The sequence below is a fragment of the Rana temporaria genome, chromosome 8 (genome assembly GCF_905171775.1).
Source record: "Rana temporaria chromosome 8, aRanTem1.1, whole genome shotgun sequence".
Taxonomy (NCBI): Eukaryota; Metazoa; Chordata; class Amphibia; order Anura; family Ranidae; genus Rana; species Rana temporaria.
In genome coordinates this window covers 137812956-137832212 of record NC_053496.1, presented here as the reverse complement: position 1 = coordinate 137832212, position 19257 = coordinate 137812956, and the positions used below count along the sequence as shown (strand labels likewise).

The window sequence follows — 19257 nt, the reverse complement described above, 5'->3', positions numbered from 1 at the left end:
TGTCATGAAGGGGGTATATACCTTGAATTTGTTCAATTAAAAACATGATTTAAAAAAAGAATGACATTCTATAGAAGACAATCCATATATTTTATAGGCTAGCTGCTGTCTTTGTAAGGATGCTTGATATCCAATATTGCTTTCTTTTTTGTATGCACAATATAAATTTGCCCCTCTGCAAAATAGAACATGCCCCTAGCATTTAATTAATTGAAATTACACTTAAGCACGCTAACTACTTATTCTTCATTAATTCATGCCCTCACAGCTTAATGTGATTCCCATGCCCAGACTCACTAAAGTATTTATACATTCAGAACAAACAGTAAAAGTGCTTTAAAACATTTACTTCTGTAGCAATTGGCATTGTGGAGAATAAATGTATCCTCAAATTTCACAGCAGAGTCACTAAAATATCATAGATGTACTGAATACATTTCATACAAAGTAGCTGCATTTCTGGAGTTTAGCTTTAAAGTTGGAATTGAATCTCCCTATATTTTGGTTTTCCTAAATATTCTTTCCCCCCCTCTTCAACATATTTATTAAATCTTTAAATAAAAGCTTTTTGTTTTCATTGCAAACCTTATTTTAGACCCACTGACCTTGCAACTGTAACGGCTCACGAACAATTTTGCACTAAATACAACTGTGCTTCTTTCCCAGTTAACTCTCATCCGTTACTTCCTTCCCAAACCTTCTTCCTGAAGAGTCTCTCACTCGAAGTTCAACTATAGTTACTTCCTTCTTTCTAATTAGCCTGTGACTTCCTGTTAAGCTGCTGGGCGGCCTATTTAAGCGCCTAGCACTAACCAGGAAGTGTTCCTTTATTTTGGCTGACACAACGCCTCTGTCGGTTGGGTATCCAGACGCACTTGCTCTGAACTTCAGCTTCCTGACCTGGACCAGGAGTCTCCACTGCCTGCTTCACCAGCCTTACCCGTCTGGACCCATGGAGCCTGACCTTATGCCTGCATCATTCACTTCAGTATCACAAGTACCCTGATGTTGTTATGCATTACTATACTGTGAACTGCCCTGCCTGCTAATTATGTATGCTAACTATACCAGGAATAGCTGCAGCCATAGTCTCTCTATGTTTGGTACTTCTAATAAGGATCCTGCCATGATTTCCACATTCTAAGTCACCAAGTATAAACGGAAGTCTTTCATGCCTAAGTACCTCCTTCCCAAATGTTATTGTGTGCACATATACTACCTATTACTTTGAGGACTTTGCCGTTAAGGTTATTTACATGCCACGCATGCTCGGCTACTTCTGCATTTAACTAGTATCAGTTCTACCTGGACTTTATACTTATTTATTTGAGTTTTCACTGGCGCCTATGAAGGAATATGCGCCATGTTTCTTGACTGAGACTGTGATGATAGGATTCCAAACTCTCTGCACATAAGAGTGAAACCTGGGTCCGAAACTGAGTAGTCTCCGCAGTTGAGATCCTAACTCTCAAATAATATCCAGCGTAACGTTACAGCAACTGGGTCTCTGAGCTTCTCTATACCAGTGGTTCTCAACCTCAGTCCTCAAGTACCCCCAACGGGCCATGCTTTGGGAACTACGTTTTTTTCCTGGCGAGATTCTGGGCCGTGTGTACAGGGCTTTAATGCTCTGTTACTGTGAAACTCCACCCAAGTGGGGAAGCTCCGCTTGTCTGCCTCCTCCCCTCTCCGCTGCCACAATAGGCACCTTGTGGGGGAAGGGGGAGCTGGTACCTGGTTTTGACAGGTCCCCGCTCCCACTTCCAGGTGAGTTTTCCATGGCTGGGAGTTCGGCCTTCCACCTCCTTCCCCCACAGCCAGTTCATTCACAGAGTGCATGTGCAGTAGGGAACTGGCAGTGAAGCCACAAGGCTTCACTGCCGGTTTCCCTTAGTGGAGATGGTGGCGGCAGCCCGCCGATAGCTGATTGAAAAACTGGCCTGGGTGACAACATCGCTGGATTCCTGGACAGGTACGTTTCCTAATATTAAAAGTCAGCAGCTACTGTATTTGTAGCTGCTGACTTTAAAAAAAATTCTGAAGGAGCCTTGAGATCCTCTTTAAGTATATGTAAATGCAGGTGCACTTTAAAATGTGAATACAGAAACCCCTGCCTTCACTGCTATCAAGTGCATTGGCATATTTTATCTTTCTGCCCAAATAACAGAAGAAATGTATCTCTTTTTCTATTACTTAGCACACACACAAAGCAGGGAGTAGATTAGGAGTATGCAGGTGTTAGGCCTCGTTCACACAGCATTTTTTGGAAAGGCACGCAGGTTCCTGCTGGCAGAATCTTCCATAAAAAAACACATCAATGTTAAAGCGGAGGTTCACACAAAAAGTTAACCTCCGCTTTTTGGATCCCTCCCCCCCTCCGGTGACACATTTGGCACCTTTCAGGGGGGAGGGGGTGCAGATACCTGTCTGAGACAGGTATTTGCACCACTTCAGGGTCTGAAGGGTCGGGGAATCCAGCCTGTGACGTCACTCCCCCCCCCCCCCGCTGTCTTCTGGGAAACACTGTTCCCAGGAGAGAGCGGGAACCACTGATGGCGCGCCACGATCCTCGAGCATGCGCAGTAGGGAATTGGGCACTTCCTGAATCCCTCAACGAGGATGGCGGCGGAAGCAACCGAGGACCGAGCGATTGCTCAGCCTCAGCTGCTGACATCGCGGGCTTGCTGGACAGGTAAGTGTCCATTTTTTAAAAGTCAGCAGCTGCCATATTTGTAGCTGCTGACTTTTTTAAAAAAAAAACGGCGGAACCTCCACTTTAAGGTGTGTTTACATGCATGTTCACACATCTGTATGTGTCTGTTGGTGATCTATAGTATAGTATTCACTTGTTTGCTGTTTGAAATAGCACCAGCAAGGCTTGCTAGAGGTAACATTCTGTATTATTGCCATTTAATGTCCCAGCCTATCAGCAGGCTTGAGGGGCCTGCTTTTGCACACTGGAAAAGTTATTATCTGATGAAATAATACATGTATAAATGCCATGCTAAGATATCAAAAACACCAAATGCATGAGGATAATGATGTAATTTAAAAATACACACAAAAAAAAAAAGAATGTGATGTTGAATATCTTAAAAGACGTGAATCTTGCAAGGAAGATTCTGGTGTACACCATAAAATCTCCAAGTGCTGCACCACCTCAATGTGCAATGGAAACTCTTACCAGAGTTGATGGACTCTTAGGTAATAATATGCGTCAAAACAAGCATATACAGTATTTGACAACGTTCCCGGTTGAAGGGAAGGCATCATCCAGATAAACCGTCAAATCCTCCGGCACCTTCACGGCAGAATGATTAAATTCATGCACACATGAAGGGAAAAGGGTAAGAGCCACATAGTGTGAAACAGTATGGGAATTTATTATTAAAACATGTGCAAACTACTTACAAATACATAAATATAAGGCGCCTTAAAAGCACTCCATCTCGGAAGCCTGATAAAACACTTTCTGGTATCGAACAGTGTAATGACATCACAAGCCTTTAGCTCCAACCCACGCATTTTGTCACATCTGACGTCGTCGGGGTATTAGAAACAAGAGGGGGAACAGGAAGTAGAACTATATCGTGTGGCATTCCAAGACTCTCTTTGGTCCAACAAAGGACCAAGCCTCAGTATGGTAAAAGATATCGGAGCCAACTAGTATTAGTTCCGGGAATGATATCCAAGCCGCACTACGGCATAATATAGGACCGAATCTGATTATAAGGTATTTTATCGGATCCTGCTTCCACTAGTTCAATAAATCATTAAAAATAACATATTTGGAGGGGCTGGATGATAAAAATATAAAGCAAAATAATTAATACCAAAAAATATTGAATAATAATTGATTAAAAAAAAGCAGATATATAGCACAAAAAACAAAAAAACATTATTTTTCATTATATAAAAAAAACGTTTTAAAAGGAAAGGAGTGTCATGCATTATTAATAAATGCATTAACACATTCATTCCATATGGAAGGAGGGATCTGAGCTCATGGATACATGTCTCCAACTGTGAGACCCCCCCTCTTGGTAGACCCACCTCTCTATGGTGCTATATATCTGTCAATAGCCAAAAATAGCATCCCCTTAGGATTGTTTTGGGACAATTTGGGGATTATTTACGAAAGGCAAAGCCACTTTGCACTACAAGTGCAAACTACAAGTGCAAAGTGCTCTTGAAAGTACACTGAAAGTGCACTTGGAAGTGTAGTTGCTGTAGATCCGAGGGGGACATGCAAGGAAAATAAAAAAACTGTGACTGCACTTCCAAGTGCACTTTCAGTGCAATTTCAAGTGCACTTTGCACTTGTAGTTTGCACTTGTAGTGCAAAGTGGATTTGCCTTTTGTATATAACCCCCTATGGGCCAGATTCACAGAGCAGATACGACGACAGCGTATCTCCTGATACGCCGTCGTATCTGTTGTTCTATCGATGCGACTGATTCATAGAATCAGTTACGCATAGATAGCCATAAGATCCGACAGGTGTAATTGTTTTACACTGTCGTATCTTAAGATGCAATACCGCGGCCGCCGCTGGGGGGAGTTTGCGTCGTAAACCAGCGTCGGGTATGCAAATTAGGAGTTACGGCGATTCCCGACGCCGCTAGTCTAGTTTCCCGTCGCAAAGTTAGTCTTTTTTTTTGGTGCCCTAACTTTACACAGCAATCGTATTGCTGTATAAAGTATGGCCGTCGTTCCCGCGTCGAAATTTAAAAAATAACGTAGTTTGCGCAAGCCGTCCAGGAAAACGGAATTACGCTACGCGCGCCGCCGTTCTAAAAAATGACGTCACTTCGCGCAAAGCACGGCGGGAGTTCGGAAACGGAGCATGCGCGGTAGGTCCGGCGCGGGAGCGCGCCTAATTTAAATGGCACACGCCCATTTAAATTGGCCCGCCTTGCGCCGAAGGCCGCTGGCGTAGGTTTTCATCGCAAGTGCTTGGTGAATCAGGCACTTGCGATGAAAAATTGCGGCGGTGTAACGTATTTACGATACGTTACACCGCCACTGCCCTACGTGAATCTGGCCCTATGTTCTTTTATACTTGTTTTGATATTATTAATATGCTTTATTTTTGTGTTTATCATTCATCATTAACCATTATATCAATTGTTATGCGATTTTTCAGCGCAATTTAAATTTTTTATTATCTGAGGAACTACCTGGCACATGCACTTATCCAATTGGTTTTTACCTAGTGAGGATACAACATTACAAACTATCTTGCTACCAGGACTCTGGGTCTAGGCATGTGAAGTGCTGCGAGAATCTCCCCTTCTGGTAGGACCTCTTGAAAACTCTGGCTACCTTGGATGTTCTACTTAGGCATAGAGGAAGCATACTGCAGTTGTTCCCTACAATGTAGGTGGTGAGTGGCTGAGAGTGAAAAGTCAACACAGGAAACTTTCCATGTTGTCCTTCCTTAAAAACCATTAGAACATCTATTGTCAAGCCATATTTAAAGTGTCCAGAAAGTATAGCCATGTGAGAAAGGGACCCAGAAAGTTGATGAAAAAAAAAGGTGAAGACCAGAGATTGTATTTTGTGTAGAAACTGAGCTGAATGTAACTAATGCCGCATACACACGATAATTTTTCGGCATTAAAAAAACATTGTTTTTCAAAAACGTCATTTAAAATGATCGTGTGTGGGCTACACATCATTTTTCAGGTTCTGAAAAACGACAAAAAAAAAAAAAAATTCGAACATGCTGCATTTTTAAACGTCGTTTTAAACTATGTTGTTTTTCGGGTTGGAAAAAATTATCCTGTGTGGGCTAAAACGACGTAAAAAACCTGCGCATGCTCAGAAGCAAGTTATGAGATGGGAGCGCTCGTTCTGGTAAAACTACCATACATAATGGAGTAAGCACATTCATCACGCTGTAACAGACAAAAAAGCGCGAATCGTCTTTTACTAACACGGAATCAGCTAAAGCAGCCCAAAGGCGAATGGAACTTCCCCTTTATAGTGCTTTGCTAGATCATTTTTTAAAAATGATGGTGTGTAGGCAACGTCGTTTTAATGATGAAGTTGGGAAAACTTCGTTTTTTGGGCATGCTGAAAAACGTTTTTTTTTCATGCTGAAAAATGATCGTGTGTACGCGGCATAAGACCCTATTGCCAATAAGGTGGACTTATGACATTCAAAGTGTAGGTTATTAGCTGAAGATCAGTATTTAGCCACATCAATTGAAAATCAATACAAATAGTGTCACAGAATAATGAAGACCCTGTTAAACACATTGGGCCAGATTCAGGTACCGCTGCGCACTTTTTACCGAGGCGCCTTGCGCCCCTGCAAATTATCTGCGCTACGCTTCATTCACGAAGCAGTAGCCACGTAATTTGCGTGGGCGCTCCTCAAAAATGCCCGGCGTAAGGGCGCGTAATTTAAATGATCCCGTAGGGGGCGTGGATCATCTAAATTAGGCGCGTTCCCGCGCCGAACGTAGTGCGCATGCTCCGTCGGGAAACTTTCCCGATGTGCATTGCGGCAAATGACGTCGCAAGGACGTCATTTGCTTCAAAGTGAACGTAAATGGCGTCCAGCGGCATTCACGATTCACTTACGCAAACGACGTAAAATTTAAACTTTGCGACGCGGGAACGACGGGTATACGTAATAGTGTAATAGTGCATGGTTGTCATTTTCTCCTGTTCTCTCCCCAGCTGTGGTTGTGGGTTTGAATCCTTGGTTGCTGCTGATAATGTTAAAGAATGGCTGTGTTGATCAAACGCAAACCTTGGCTGTTCAAGGCGAGAGTTAACAACACCAAATGGGTCCCTTCACCACACCATTGATAGTGGATGTACGGTTATAAATTGAAATGTGTACATTTATTGTGAAACCAAGAACAATAAAGCCCTGTACACACGATCGGTCCATCCGATGAAAACGGTCTGATGGACCGTTTTCATCAGTTAACCGATGAAGCTGACTGATGGTCAGTTGTGCCTACACACCATCAGTTAAATAAACGATTGTGTCAGAACGCGGTAACGTAAAACACAACGACGTGCTGAAAAAACAAAGTTCAATGCTTCCAAGCATGCGTTGACTTGATTCTGAGCAGGCGTGGATTTTTAACCGATGGACGTGCCTACAAACGATTTTTTTCTATCGGTTAGGTATCTATCGGTTAAATTTAAAACACGATTGTTTTTTTTAACCTATGGATAACTAACCGATGGGGCCTACACACGATCGGTTTGGTCCGATGAAAACGGTCCATCAGACCGTTCTCATCAGTTTGACCAATCGTGTGTACGCGGCATAACAAATAACAAGGTAGGGTCACAGGGGAGGAAGGACGAGAGGAAAAAAGACATAGCATTTTGGAAGGCTTCTATTACCTCAGCATTGAAGCTTATTTCTGAAACTGGAATAGGCCAAATATATATGACACTTTTGTAATAAACCATTTTGATGTTTTGGGAAACAGTTGCACTTTTGGCCTGTCTGAAAACCTCAGCTTGATTTCAAATGACTTGCTCACAAGGTTTGCCTTGTCGTGTTTAGCCTAGCATCGTTTACTGCAATTTAGTTCAGCCATTTGCCTTGTTTTCCTAGTTATTGTATGTGCCTTCTATGTTATATCCGAGTTGCTTTTTTTATGTTGTACATACACATTTACAGTATTTCTGTTAAAACAATTGAATTGATGTCATTTGGACTTTACTAAGCTAAACATTTGGTCCTATTATCCTGAATTCTGCAGTGGAATTAAAGAGGATGTAAACCCAATTCATGAAATTTGAGCTGGGCCCATGTATCTTTAGTGATTTCATATCTCTCCCGTGTTTTTCTTCTGTTCCGTAGCTCTGTTACCAGCCTAATAACTTTAACTAAGTAAATGGTATTCAAAGTTATGTAATTTACTGAAAATCTTGGTTGCTGGTGCTGGCCCCAAGTCATATGTGACTTTTTATTATACCATTGCTGCAGTGGGAATAGGGTTGCCACCTCATCCCTTTAAACCCGAACACATATTAATTACACAGGTTCTGTGGCTGATTAAGATGATAATTAAACTCACTTGTTGCCTTTCCTGCATTAAATTAGCCTCAGAACCTGTGTAATTCATATGTGTTCGGGTTTAAAGGGATGAGGTGGCAACCCTAAGTGGGAATCTTACCAAACACCAAAAGTAAGTTGCACGGGGTGGGTGGCTAATACCAGCCAGAGAGCTGCCAACATTATGAAGTGACTCAGTTTTAAGGTGCTATAGCACAACATTGGGAATGACGGCACGGGTTTCAAACTCCTGAAGATGCCTGCTAATCACAGTCATTAAGGCAGTACAATATTAGCTTGAAAGTATAAGTGTAGCCAAACTTTTTTTTTCTTATTTTGCTTAGTTGGGTAAAGTTAGAAATCCCTTCAGATTTTTAAGACTGTCTTGTTCCCACTGGGGAGATTTTCTTTTATATCCTGTTCTGGTGACCCTATCACCGGGACAGAAAATGATAACAATTTCTCCATTGGGCACACGTTAGTTTGGTTCCGACAGGGGTCCTAATCCTTTCTCACTCTACTAAAACAGTTTTTATTGCTTTATGTCCCCGATGGAAAGATTTCATCCTACATTGTTACTTAGTTGTTACTGTTGTTGCCACCAGAGATTCTTACCGTTTTATCCATTGTGTTTGTTATTTTTTTCAGATATTCCTCACGGTTTAGCTGTGCCTGAGACAATGGTGCAGCTAGGGGTTAATCTGGCAGATAAAGGTGACAATGAACAAGGTTTGGATGAGGACAAGGTGCCCTTGATAACACCTCTCGATGTTGACCAATTGGAGCAACCATTTCCTGAAAAGGTTAGATATGAACTACATTATTGGCAAGCTCAGTTCACTTTACTGTGATACTGTAGTTATGTAATGTGTGTCCAGAGTGCCATATTTGATGAGTATTACTTTCCTGCAATGCATCTGTTGTAAATAATTTTCTGTACATAATCAAAATTGTACATGAGTGAAATGAATATGTTTGTTTTGAATCTTTTGAAATTCCATGAATCCATATTAGTAAAAATGCATTGGAAAATGCTTTACATACGTTATATTTAAACCTGCTTTCTCATTATGGTAGGACAGTTGTTTGTCTCATCACACACTGGTTCATTAAACTCGAAGTGTCGTAATCATGGGATCTACAGCAGCTCTCCTTGTCTTGGGATCGCAGGCCACACAACCCCCCCCCCCCCCCCCCAAACCACACCAAAAAACCCCACAGAAATAAAACTACCACCATATGGCTTAAATAATGGGCGTGGCACTTTATTGGTACATTATAATACTGAATATGACCATTTCATATTTAATTTAAATTCACGGAACCACTGAATACTGATAAATACTAATACAGAAGATTTTCCCTGCTTAGTCTCAGGACTCGAGCAGCTAGTATCACTTGTAAACTGTAAAGTCCCCCCCTGATCCAGAGGTGACAAACCACATAAACGTGCCAACGACAGGGAGGGGGGAGGGGTGGAGGAGTAAAGTCCAGTACCCAGCCAGAAGCAGCATTCTCTGCAGCCTTAAATAGGGTCCAGGTGAGTTCCAGAACCTTCTACTGGTCACCTGCTTCACTTGGACCAGTCAGTAAACACCTTTGTCCAGGTACCTGCACAAAACCTAAAGGGGCAGCGCTCCATATATACAATATAAGTAAATGCACACACACATTTTTTTTATCTTATTCCTTGGGGAAAGCATAAGGAAATGGGGGTTGGGGGTGGCCGCGAGCCCATTGCACCCTGTTATGCCATTCTAAAAAGGAAAAGCTCTGACACTTCCTGGTAGTTATAAAGATTGTCTGCCCCACACATATTCCTATTGGCAAACAAGGCAGCCAATCATACTATTTGGTCACTAGGAATATGAATAAGCAGAAGAGAGTTGTTGACATGCTCTGATACTATCTGGAATTGCCAGTTTTGCCCATTTAGAACAGTCTAGCTTTGGGATATACCAGAAGGCAATGAAAGCTGCTGCGGGTATGTGAAGGCACCTCTGGGTGGACTGATGTAGCAACCTTAGATATGCTGTGTGCCTTGCTGCCCTTCAGCCCAGTCTCCAAAGGGAGGGGATCATGCTCGGGTTCAGTATGTCACAGTACATGTTGGCATTCATGGTTCCCTCAATGAACTGTAGCTCCCCAGTGCCGGCAGTACTCATGCAGCCCCAGAATATGACACTCCCACCACCATGCTTGACTGTAGGCACGACGTACTTGTCTTTGTACTCCTCACCTGGTTGCTGTGCTGCCACACTTGACACCATCTGAACAAAATAAGTTTATCTTGGTCTCATCAGACCACAGGACATTGTTCCAGCAATCCATGTCCTTAGTCTGCTTGTCTTCAGCAAACTCTTTGCGGCCTTTCTTGTGCATCATCTTTTAAAGAGGATTCCTTTTGGGACGGCAACAATACAGACCAATTTCATGCATATGGTCTGAGCACTGACAGGCTGACTCCCCACCCTTTCAACCTCTGCAGCAGTGCTGGCATCACATTTATTTCCCCAAAACAACCTCTGGATATGACGCTAAGCACGTGCACTTAACTTCTTTAGTCGACCATGGTGAAGGCCTGTTCTGAGTGGAACCTGTCCTGTTAAACTGCTGTATGGTCTTGGCCACTGTGCTGCAGCTCAGTTTCAGGGTCTTCACAATCTTCTTATAACCTAGGCCAGGGATATGCAATTAGCGGACCTCCAGCTGTTGCAGAACTACAAGTCCCATGAGGCATAGCAAGACTCTGACAGCCACAAGCATGACATCCAGAGGCAGAGGCATGATGGGACTTGTAGTTTTGCAACAGCTGGAGGTCCAAATTGAATATCCCTGACCTATGCCATCTTTATGTAGAGCAACAATTCATTTTTTTCAGATCCTCAGAGAATTCTGTGCCATGTTGAACTTCCAGTGACCAGTATGAGAGAGTGACAGTGATAACACCAAATTTAACACACCTGCTCCCCATTCACACCTGAGAAGTTGTAACACTAATGTAATGTCACATGACACTGGGAAAGAAAATGGCCAATTGGGCCCAATTTGGACATTTTCTCATAGGGGTGAACTCACGTTTGTTGCCAGACATTAATGGCTGTGTGTTGAGTCATTTTAAGGGGACGCAAATTTACACTGTTATACAAGCTGTAAACTCACTGCTCAAATTGTAAATTATTCAGTGTTGTCACATGAAGAAATCTAATAAAATATTTACAAAAATGTGAGGAGTGTATAGCTGTTCAAATCAAATGTCTATTTTTCTACTGCTACTTATTTGTATCATAGTCCTGTCCAAGTTTGTTCCCTCCCCCCTTCCAAAACTGTATTTATATGGGATGCCCTTGCCCTAGACATTTTTTCCCCAATCCCCCAGCCAAGCGTTGCTAGAGTGCTAGTGATAGGATCGCAGCCCAGCCTGTGTGTTTTTATTTTATTTTGGGTTGGGTAAGTGACTCTGGGAGAAGATTCCTGGAACCTGTGCTAGCTGGTCCTGAGGCCCCATACACACCATAGAATCCATCCGCAGATAAATCCCAGCAAATGGGTTTCAGCGGATAGATCCTATGGTGTGTACACACCAGCGGATCTTTATCCGCGGATATATCTCCCCTGGGATGGATTCCAGCAGATCGGATATTCGCTGACATGCAGAACAAATCCATCTGCTGGAATCCATCCCAACGGATGGATCCGCTGGTCTGTACAGACTCACCGAATCCATCCGTCCGAAGGGATCCCCCGCATGTGTCGTAATGATTTGACGCATGCGTGGAATTCCTTATATGACAGCGTCGCGCACGTCGCCGCGTCATAATCGCGGCGACGGCGCGACACGTCATTGCAAGAGGATTTCGGCGCGGATTTCAATGCGATGGTGAGTACACACCATCGCATGAAAATCCGCCGAAATCCACGAGAGGATTTATCCGCGGAAACGGTCCGCTGGACCGTATTCGCGGATAAATTCTATCGTGTGTATGGGGCCTTAGAGTAACAGTCCGCAAGCAAGTTGCGCTGGAGGTAGAAGAGGAAAAAAGTGTATACTGGATGTATATAGTTCAAGTCACTAAAGAGTTCTACTGATCTGAAGTTAATCCCCTAATAAAAAACAAAAACAAAGCTGCAAGGACAGCTTCTTGTCTCTGATGTGAGTGAAAATTTGTGTGCCTGGCTGTGCAGGGTGGGAGACAACCACATACACCAGTGGCCCCTACGGGGGTAGCGCTACAGAATGGCAATAAAGAGCAAAAGAAGAAAGATAATTTTGTAGAAAAATTGATTACCATTGAAAAATTTTGCTTTTTCATTACTGAGTTTGCGTTGCTAATGCAGATTTCTTGATGTGAACCTCTTAGTATAAAAAAACAAACAATAGCTGGAAAAATAGGTGTATTTCACATGACAAGTGTCATTGAATCTTCTTTCATTGTCTCGCTCGGGGATTACTATTAAATATTTCATAATATATTTTTTGTAATTCTTATTTACAACAGAAGCAGGGCTTTCATGGTGCCACAAATGAGCCAAAATGTTTTACATCAGTTAAATTTACAATCTTTTTATTATATTATTTGGTCAATGACATACAATATAAAAAGTACAATTCAGAATAATTGTTCTTGAGCTGAGTCGCTTCAGGTACTTTACATGTTTCGCCTGGTTTGGCTTTGTCAGGAAGTTTTCTAGTATCAGGGATATAACTATATTTAAAAAGATACAAATCACATGAATATAAAAATAGTATACACTCTCACATGTACAATTTCTGGATTGTAAGCTAGTTCTCACCACAACCAAATGGCAGCCTCCCACCTCCCACCTCTAGAACCAACGTAACCCCCATAAAAAAAGATGGTAAGTAGGTGTTTTATTGTAATAGTTAATAAGCCAAATTTTGAAAAGTATCAGACTCATTCTAGGCCGCAAAGAAATGTCTTGTGTGCGTGTGTGCTTTTGTCCTCTATACAATTAAAAATACCACGTTATATGCAATCTCTCTTTTTTTTTTTTTTTACTAGTTGATTGTAAAGACTCGGACAGAATATCAGCTGCAGCAGAAAAAAAAGAGGAAGATCCATGTGCCAGGGATTAAACGACTAAACATAAACCTGTATGATGAGGTCTCTGAAAAGGTCAAGGTATGGCAGTGAATAGCATTTTTAGGTGTTAACATTTTGAAGATGTGCTACTTTTGTTGCTGAATCTTTAATACATGATCATTTTTTATTTTTGAGACCAAAGTCTAGTAAACTTTTCACAAGCAAAAGCAATTTAAAATACGCATTAGATGACAAAATACTTACACAAACATTATATTTTCAGTGACAACCAAATATCAAAATGATCGGTAGATTCAGATGGATAGGCAGTTACGTTTTTTTGTAAATCTCACATTTTTAAATGTTGAAGTGGATCTAAAGGGATCCTTACTTATCTTTCCTCCAACAGTCTACGACCCTTGCTGGTGCTGGCATCTTTTTCATCATCATTGGCTGGTGCAGGATGATGCCACTCCTGTGCATGTCCATGAGCCACTCATCTGGTCACACAGGGATCAGTTGGGTGTTGTAAGCTGAGCTTTGCATGCACAGCTCAGATACATGATGGAGAATGCTGCAAGCAGGCAGGTAGGTGCAAATTACTGCAGAAGAGACATTGCATGTCTTTTCTGTGATAATAGCCTGCCTGCTCATAGTCTATCATAAACAAGACTTCAGTTCCACTTTAAATTTACCCTCACCACCTAACCACCTCTCGAGCATCCCTATGAGTCCTTTCATTTGATAGTGAACCTTACTGACCATGGGATAGCTTGGTGGGGGGTGTGGCTTTCTTTTAAAGTTGTTTTAAAAGACAGCTTCTGAAATGTCTTCTGACTTTTATATTACAAGTAACCTGAGAGCTTGCAAAGGATCAAAGTTAATAGTTACATAGTTAAACTGGTTGAATAAAGACACAAGTCCATCAAGCTCAAACAACAGAAAACCCCCCTCCCCAAAAAAAACAAAATCTAAAACCTCCATAAACACTATCCTATAATCACAGTTGATCCAGAGGAAGGCAAAAAAAAACATTAAAGTATGATCCAATTTGCTCCAGTGGGGGAAAAATTCCTTCCTGATGCCCCAGGAGGCAATTGCATATTCCCTGGATCAACTGTACCTATAAATATTAGTATACAGTTATATTATTTATTTATTAAAATTCTTAAAAGTACAAAAAAAGTACAAAACGCAGTCAGTTACCCGTAGGCCTCGATGCGCCAAAAACAACAATACAGCAACAACCAAAAAAAACACACAGGCAGCGAATCAAATTTAAAATAGTTAGCAGATCAATTGTATTCAATTATGTGCATTTAGGAAAGAATAAAGGTATTTTTTAAAACAATCTACTGAGCTGGCCAGAACCAGCTCTTGAGGGAGTCTATTTCACATTTTCACAGCTCTTACTGTGAAGACGCCTTTCTGTATTTGAAGATTAATTTCCTCGAGATGTAAGAGTGCCCCCTTGTCTGTGATGACCTTAAAGTGAATAACTCTACACCAAGTTCACTATATGGACCACTTATGTGTGTATACATGTTTATCATATCCCCCTAAATCTTCTCTTCTCAAGAGAGAATAAATTCAACCTTATATTTTCTTGATTGAGTCACAGTCCTGCTTCTCGGTTCAGTTGACAACAACTGACTATATTTTTAATTGATTTTTTTTTTTTTAAATGTATGCCCTTCCTTTAATGTGATGTGTGCTGTGATTGTAATAAAAAATACTTCCACTGACCTCCCATTGTCTGCAGAAATAAATTATAAACATTTCATCAAAGTAGTTTATGTTATTGCTTCTTAAAGATTCCTAAAATATGTCTCATTTTGTTTTCTTGACTTCTCAAGCTGACTGGTCTGATCCTGATCACCATGGTTTTTCTGGCTTGTCTTCTGATGCTGGTGATGTACAAGGCTCTGTGGTATGAACAGCTCACTTGTCCTGAAGGTTTCATTTTCAAGGTACTTGTTCAACATATACCTTAAACACTGCAAAACTTTCAACCAAAACACTATTATTAACAAGTTTCTTGTTCTGCTTCCCTAGTCTAAAAATTGCAAATGTGATCTCTATAACTGATCCTGTTGTGGTGAGATAGCTATAATCTCAGCAGAGCTGGCAGACAGTCACTTGATTCAAATAAGATCTTGCAGATTATAGAAAGCTTTAATCAAAAACATGTGCAGATCTTCACACGTGAACAATTGATAGGTCAACAAAATCATAGTATGTCTAGCTCCAGCAAGTACATGTGCTCAGAACAGAAAATAAAGGCACACGAAAAGAAGGCAAGGCTAGGTTTACAGAGCATCCCTTAGCTATTGATTAAAGATGGGACGACATTTTTTAAAGGCAAACAACAATGCATTTTTAAAATGACAGTCCTGATTCTAAATCCTACTCACGATCTAGTTACTCCCAACTTACCCAACTTTTTTTGTACAATTGATACTTTTTTTGCTGCTAGGAGTCATGGATATCTTTGATTTTAGATCCCAGTTTAGTATTGATAGTAATGATGTATTCAATAGACAAATTGAAGAAAAGGAAGAGATTAGTGGTCTTTTTATGAGACTAAAGAATATTCTGCTCTCCAAGTTACCCACATCCTGGGATATTTTTATCTGGAAAAGTATACGGAGGACAACATGGTCCCTCGGAGCCTCAGATCGGAGGTCACACCCCAAAGAGATGAAGTTGATCTTAAATAATGGTTAATTTACTTTAATAAAGTAGGAGTTGTATTTCTTAATTTTTTATTATAAAGGAAAAAGCGTAAACTTGTTACATTGGGGGAGGAGGTAAAACCTATTAAAGAGAAACTTCTCCCGTTTAAGGGAAACTCTGACTGTGCAAATAGATTGGATGCCCTTAAAAAATTATTACATGCAGAACAGAAATCCAAAAAGAAAAAGAAGTACAGCCGTGACTTAAGTGATTATTGTTCCAACAAAGTCTTAAAATGGAAATGTGAAGAGAATGCGAGTTCAATGCCATCTACAACTAGTTGAGGAGTGGCACAGCATCCAATGGGTACAAGTGGAGGTAACATTGCTAATATCTCCACTGTTCCTAATACTGGGAAAGGGAAACCTCAAAGAAGTAGACTCCCTAGCTATAAGGACCATAATGGGCACTACACCCCCGCTGGTTACAGTAATGGTCCAGGTTGGAGGAGTTATCAATACTCCCTGTTTAGACAACATCATCAACTGAGAGAAGAAACTAGTCACTATAGACCTTACAATCGACTCAATGGGGGAAACAACATATGGGATCTGAGGCCTGATGGCCCATATAGACCCCATTTGGATTCTCAAAGCACCCTTGTCAGATAACGATCTAGCCCCTTATAAGGGAAATGCCATAACCAGACATACTCCTAGAGGTGATTATGGATGAGTTTTTGGAGACGGTGATTACAACAACTCAAAAACTCCCCTAGAAATACCAATATACTAGAACAGTTATGTTTTTTCACAAGGGCAATCAAACTTAAAAAAGAGGGTACAAAACAAGAGAGGGTGTAGAGGAGGAGGAAACTCAGGGCCAAAGAGAAGAAAACAGTAAGCAATAAAGGTATTTTTAATTTAAGTAAACAAGTACTTTATAGGGAACAACAAGAAGTCCTTAAATGAGGTTTAAAATATTCACCTCCTAAAACAGTTTAAAGTTTAACCTCCCTGGCGGTATGATTCTGTCTGAAAAAACATGCTGAAAGCGGTACAATTATTTGCAAGGAAATTTGGTGTTTTATACTGTAGGCCTGTGATTTTTAGGAATAACTCACTTAAATCTGACCAAACAAGAATCTAATAGGCATCCCGGGTATGACATTTTTTTAAAAACAAAATTTTAAATTATAATATAATAAATAATTATAAATAATTATAGCAAGTAATAATATAATAAAAATAAAAATTATTCAATAATGTAATCAAATCAAAATCACTGAAATTTTTTCAGTTGCAGAATTGTTGCTGTCATTATTTTTTTTTTTTTATGACGAATTTCCCCGCAAATCGCTATCGCACAATTCTGCAAGTGATTATAATTTATTATCGCTGTTTTTTAGCTGATCTAAAACCATTTTGACATAAAAAGACACTTTTGGTTGCTATGGACAATCTACAGTTTTCAGGCAGAAAGAAAGTTTTTTATTATATAAAATGACATGTAGGGCACTGGGCAGACCACTAGGGACATACAGTACTGTAATCTATAAGATTACAGTATACTGTATGTATAGTGTTTGTTTACTTTTTTGAATTTGGCGCCGATCTCCGCTCCCGTGCGTCGTAACGTCGCAGGGAACGGAGATCGGCGGCACAGGAGGACGCTGTGTGAATCGAGCGAGGTCCCGATCGCAGCAAGAAAAACCCACCCCGAGTCACGCTCGGGGATACCGCCAGGGAGGTTAAAGAGGTTGTAAAGGTTAGTTTTTTATTTTCTAAATAGGTTAAGCTAGTGCATTGTTGGTTCACTTACCTTTTCCTTCGATTTCCCTTCTAAATGTTGTTTTTCTTTGTTTTCTTTGTCTGAATTTCTCACTTCCTGTTCCTCCTCAGTAAGGTGTTCAGTAAGCTGTTCTAAATGACTTTCCACCGCTCGGATGATGGTGGGAAAGCTTACTGAGGAGAAACAGGAAGTGAGAAATTCAAACAAAGAAAAAAAACTAGCTTAAAGGAACCTTTTTAGAAAATAAAAGACAAACCTTTACAACCCCATTAACACCTTTATCGATATACAAAACTATATTAGAGAAATCAATATCAAACAATATTTAAATTTTAACACTGCTTGTTCTAGCAATGTCTGTACAGGTAATACTGGCCCAAATAAAGCTTCTTTAACCCTCCTGGGACTCTAGCTCCCTCTTTTTCAAATCCTCTGGGATTTCGTTTTTGGCAGACTTAGACAATCTAAAGATTCAACCATTTAGAATGAGTAAAGATTTCAAAAAGGAATTAGAATCTTAATGTGTACGTTGGGACATCATTGTCCGTCCTGCAAATAAGGGGGCTGGAGTAGTGGTCCTTGACAAGGAGGACTATGTCAAAGATGGAACATCTTTTGTCTTACCAAAACACCTATGTCCCCCTTAGCTGTAATCCAACTATATACGTCCTTTACAACAATTAATTAATAAAGGATTTAACCATCACATTTTAAACAAAAAAGAAAATACATTTTTAGTCCAAGTCGCACCCCGGTACAATCATATACTAACTACCCAAGATTCACAAGAGACTAACAACCCCCCCGGATGCCCTATAATTAGTGGCATCAATTCCATAACATCGCGTATAGGCAAGTATATAGACGAGTTCTTGCAACCTTTGGTGGTTAATTAAAAGATAAAAGTCTTAATGACTACTTTTCTCAAGCAGAGGTATTAAAAAACGGATTTCTTGAAAGAGGGTATGACCCATTAGATATAGATGTAGCTATGCAGCAGGTGGCTAATTTAGATCGGAACTCTATGCTTATAAAGAAAAACTTTCAAAAGGAGAATGATACTTTTAATCGGTCTTTGATAACCAATTATTCTACACAACATTATAGGGGTAAGAACATTCTTAAGAAACACTGGCCGATTCCAAAAAAATACTATCCTAAATGGGGTGCTTCTGGAACACCCTATGATGGTTTATAGGAGAGCACCTGCACTAAAAGAGACAAGATAGCTCGTAATGCCCTGGATCACCCTGCAAGGCCAACTTCTTTTGGGTGTCTGGTGGGTTTTTACCCATGTAAGAGATGTATCACTTGTAAAAACAACAGTTTTTCTGGCAGAAAAACAATGTCCTTTCAAACTCGGGTTACTGGGAAGCAATATGACATCAAGTCATTTATAACATGTTCAACCAAAAATGTTGTATATCTATATAGGAAACATCAAATGCTGTTTTTCAGTGAATTATCTTTCCAGGCATTATGCCAAATATCAGGACAGAAGTCCTGCTGCCGCCCTCTTAATGGTGATAGATAAGTATCTCCCACATTGGAGAGGGGGGTCTGTTAGGAGGGAAATCTCCAAACTCGAGACACAATGAATTTATGACCTGAAATCATATAGACCTCATGGTCTAAATGTAGACTGGGACATCAATAGTTTTATTAGTATTAGTTAATTCTCTTTTTTTTCCTACAAATTATTTTTTAACA

At 40.5% G+C, this 19257-nt stretch overlaps 1 protein-coding gene across 3 annotated transcripts in view; it reads left to right on the top strand.

Moving 5' to 3' along the window:
- Positions 1-19257, top strand: part of CALY (calcyon neuron specific vesicular protein) — a 72580-nt gene that overhangs the window by 41793 nt on the left and 11530 nt on the right. For 2 of the 3 annotated variants that reach the window (XM_040320763.1, XM_040320762.1), the window contains exons 2-4: positions 8684-8838; positions 13060-13179; positions 14937-15050. In XM_040320763.1, the coding sequence (XP_040176697.1) occupies positions 8716-8838; positions 13060-13179; positions 14937-15050 (357 nt within the window). In that variant the 5' untranslated portion in view covers positions 8684-8715. Of the gene's footprint in view, positions 1-5315; positions 5380-8683; positions 8839-13059; positions 13180-14936; positions 15051-19257 lie in introns of those variants that run through there. The other variant, XM_040320761.1, reaches the window with a different exon arrangement.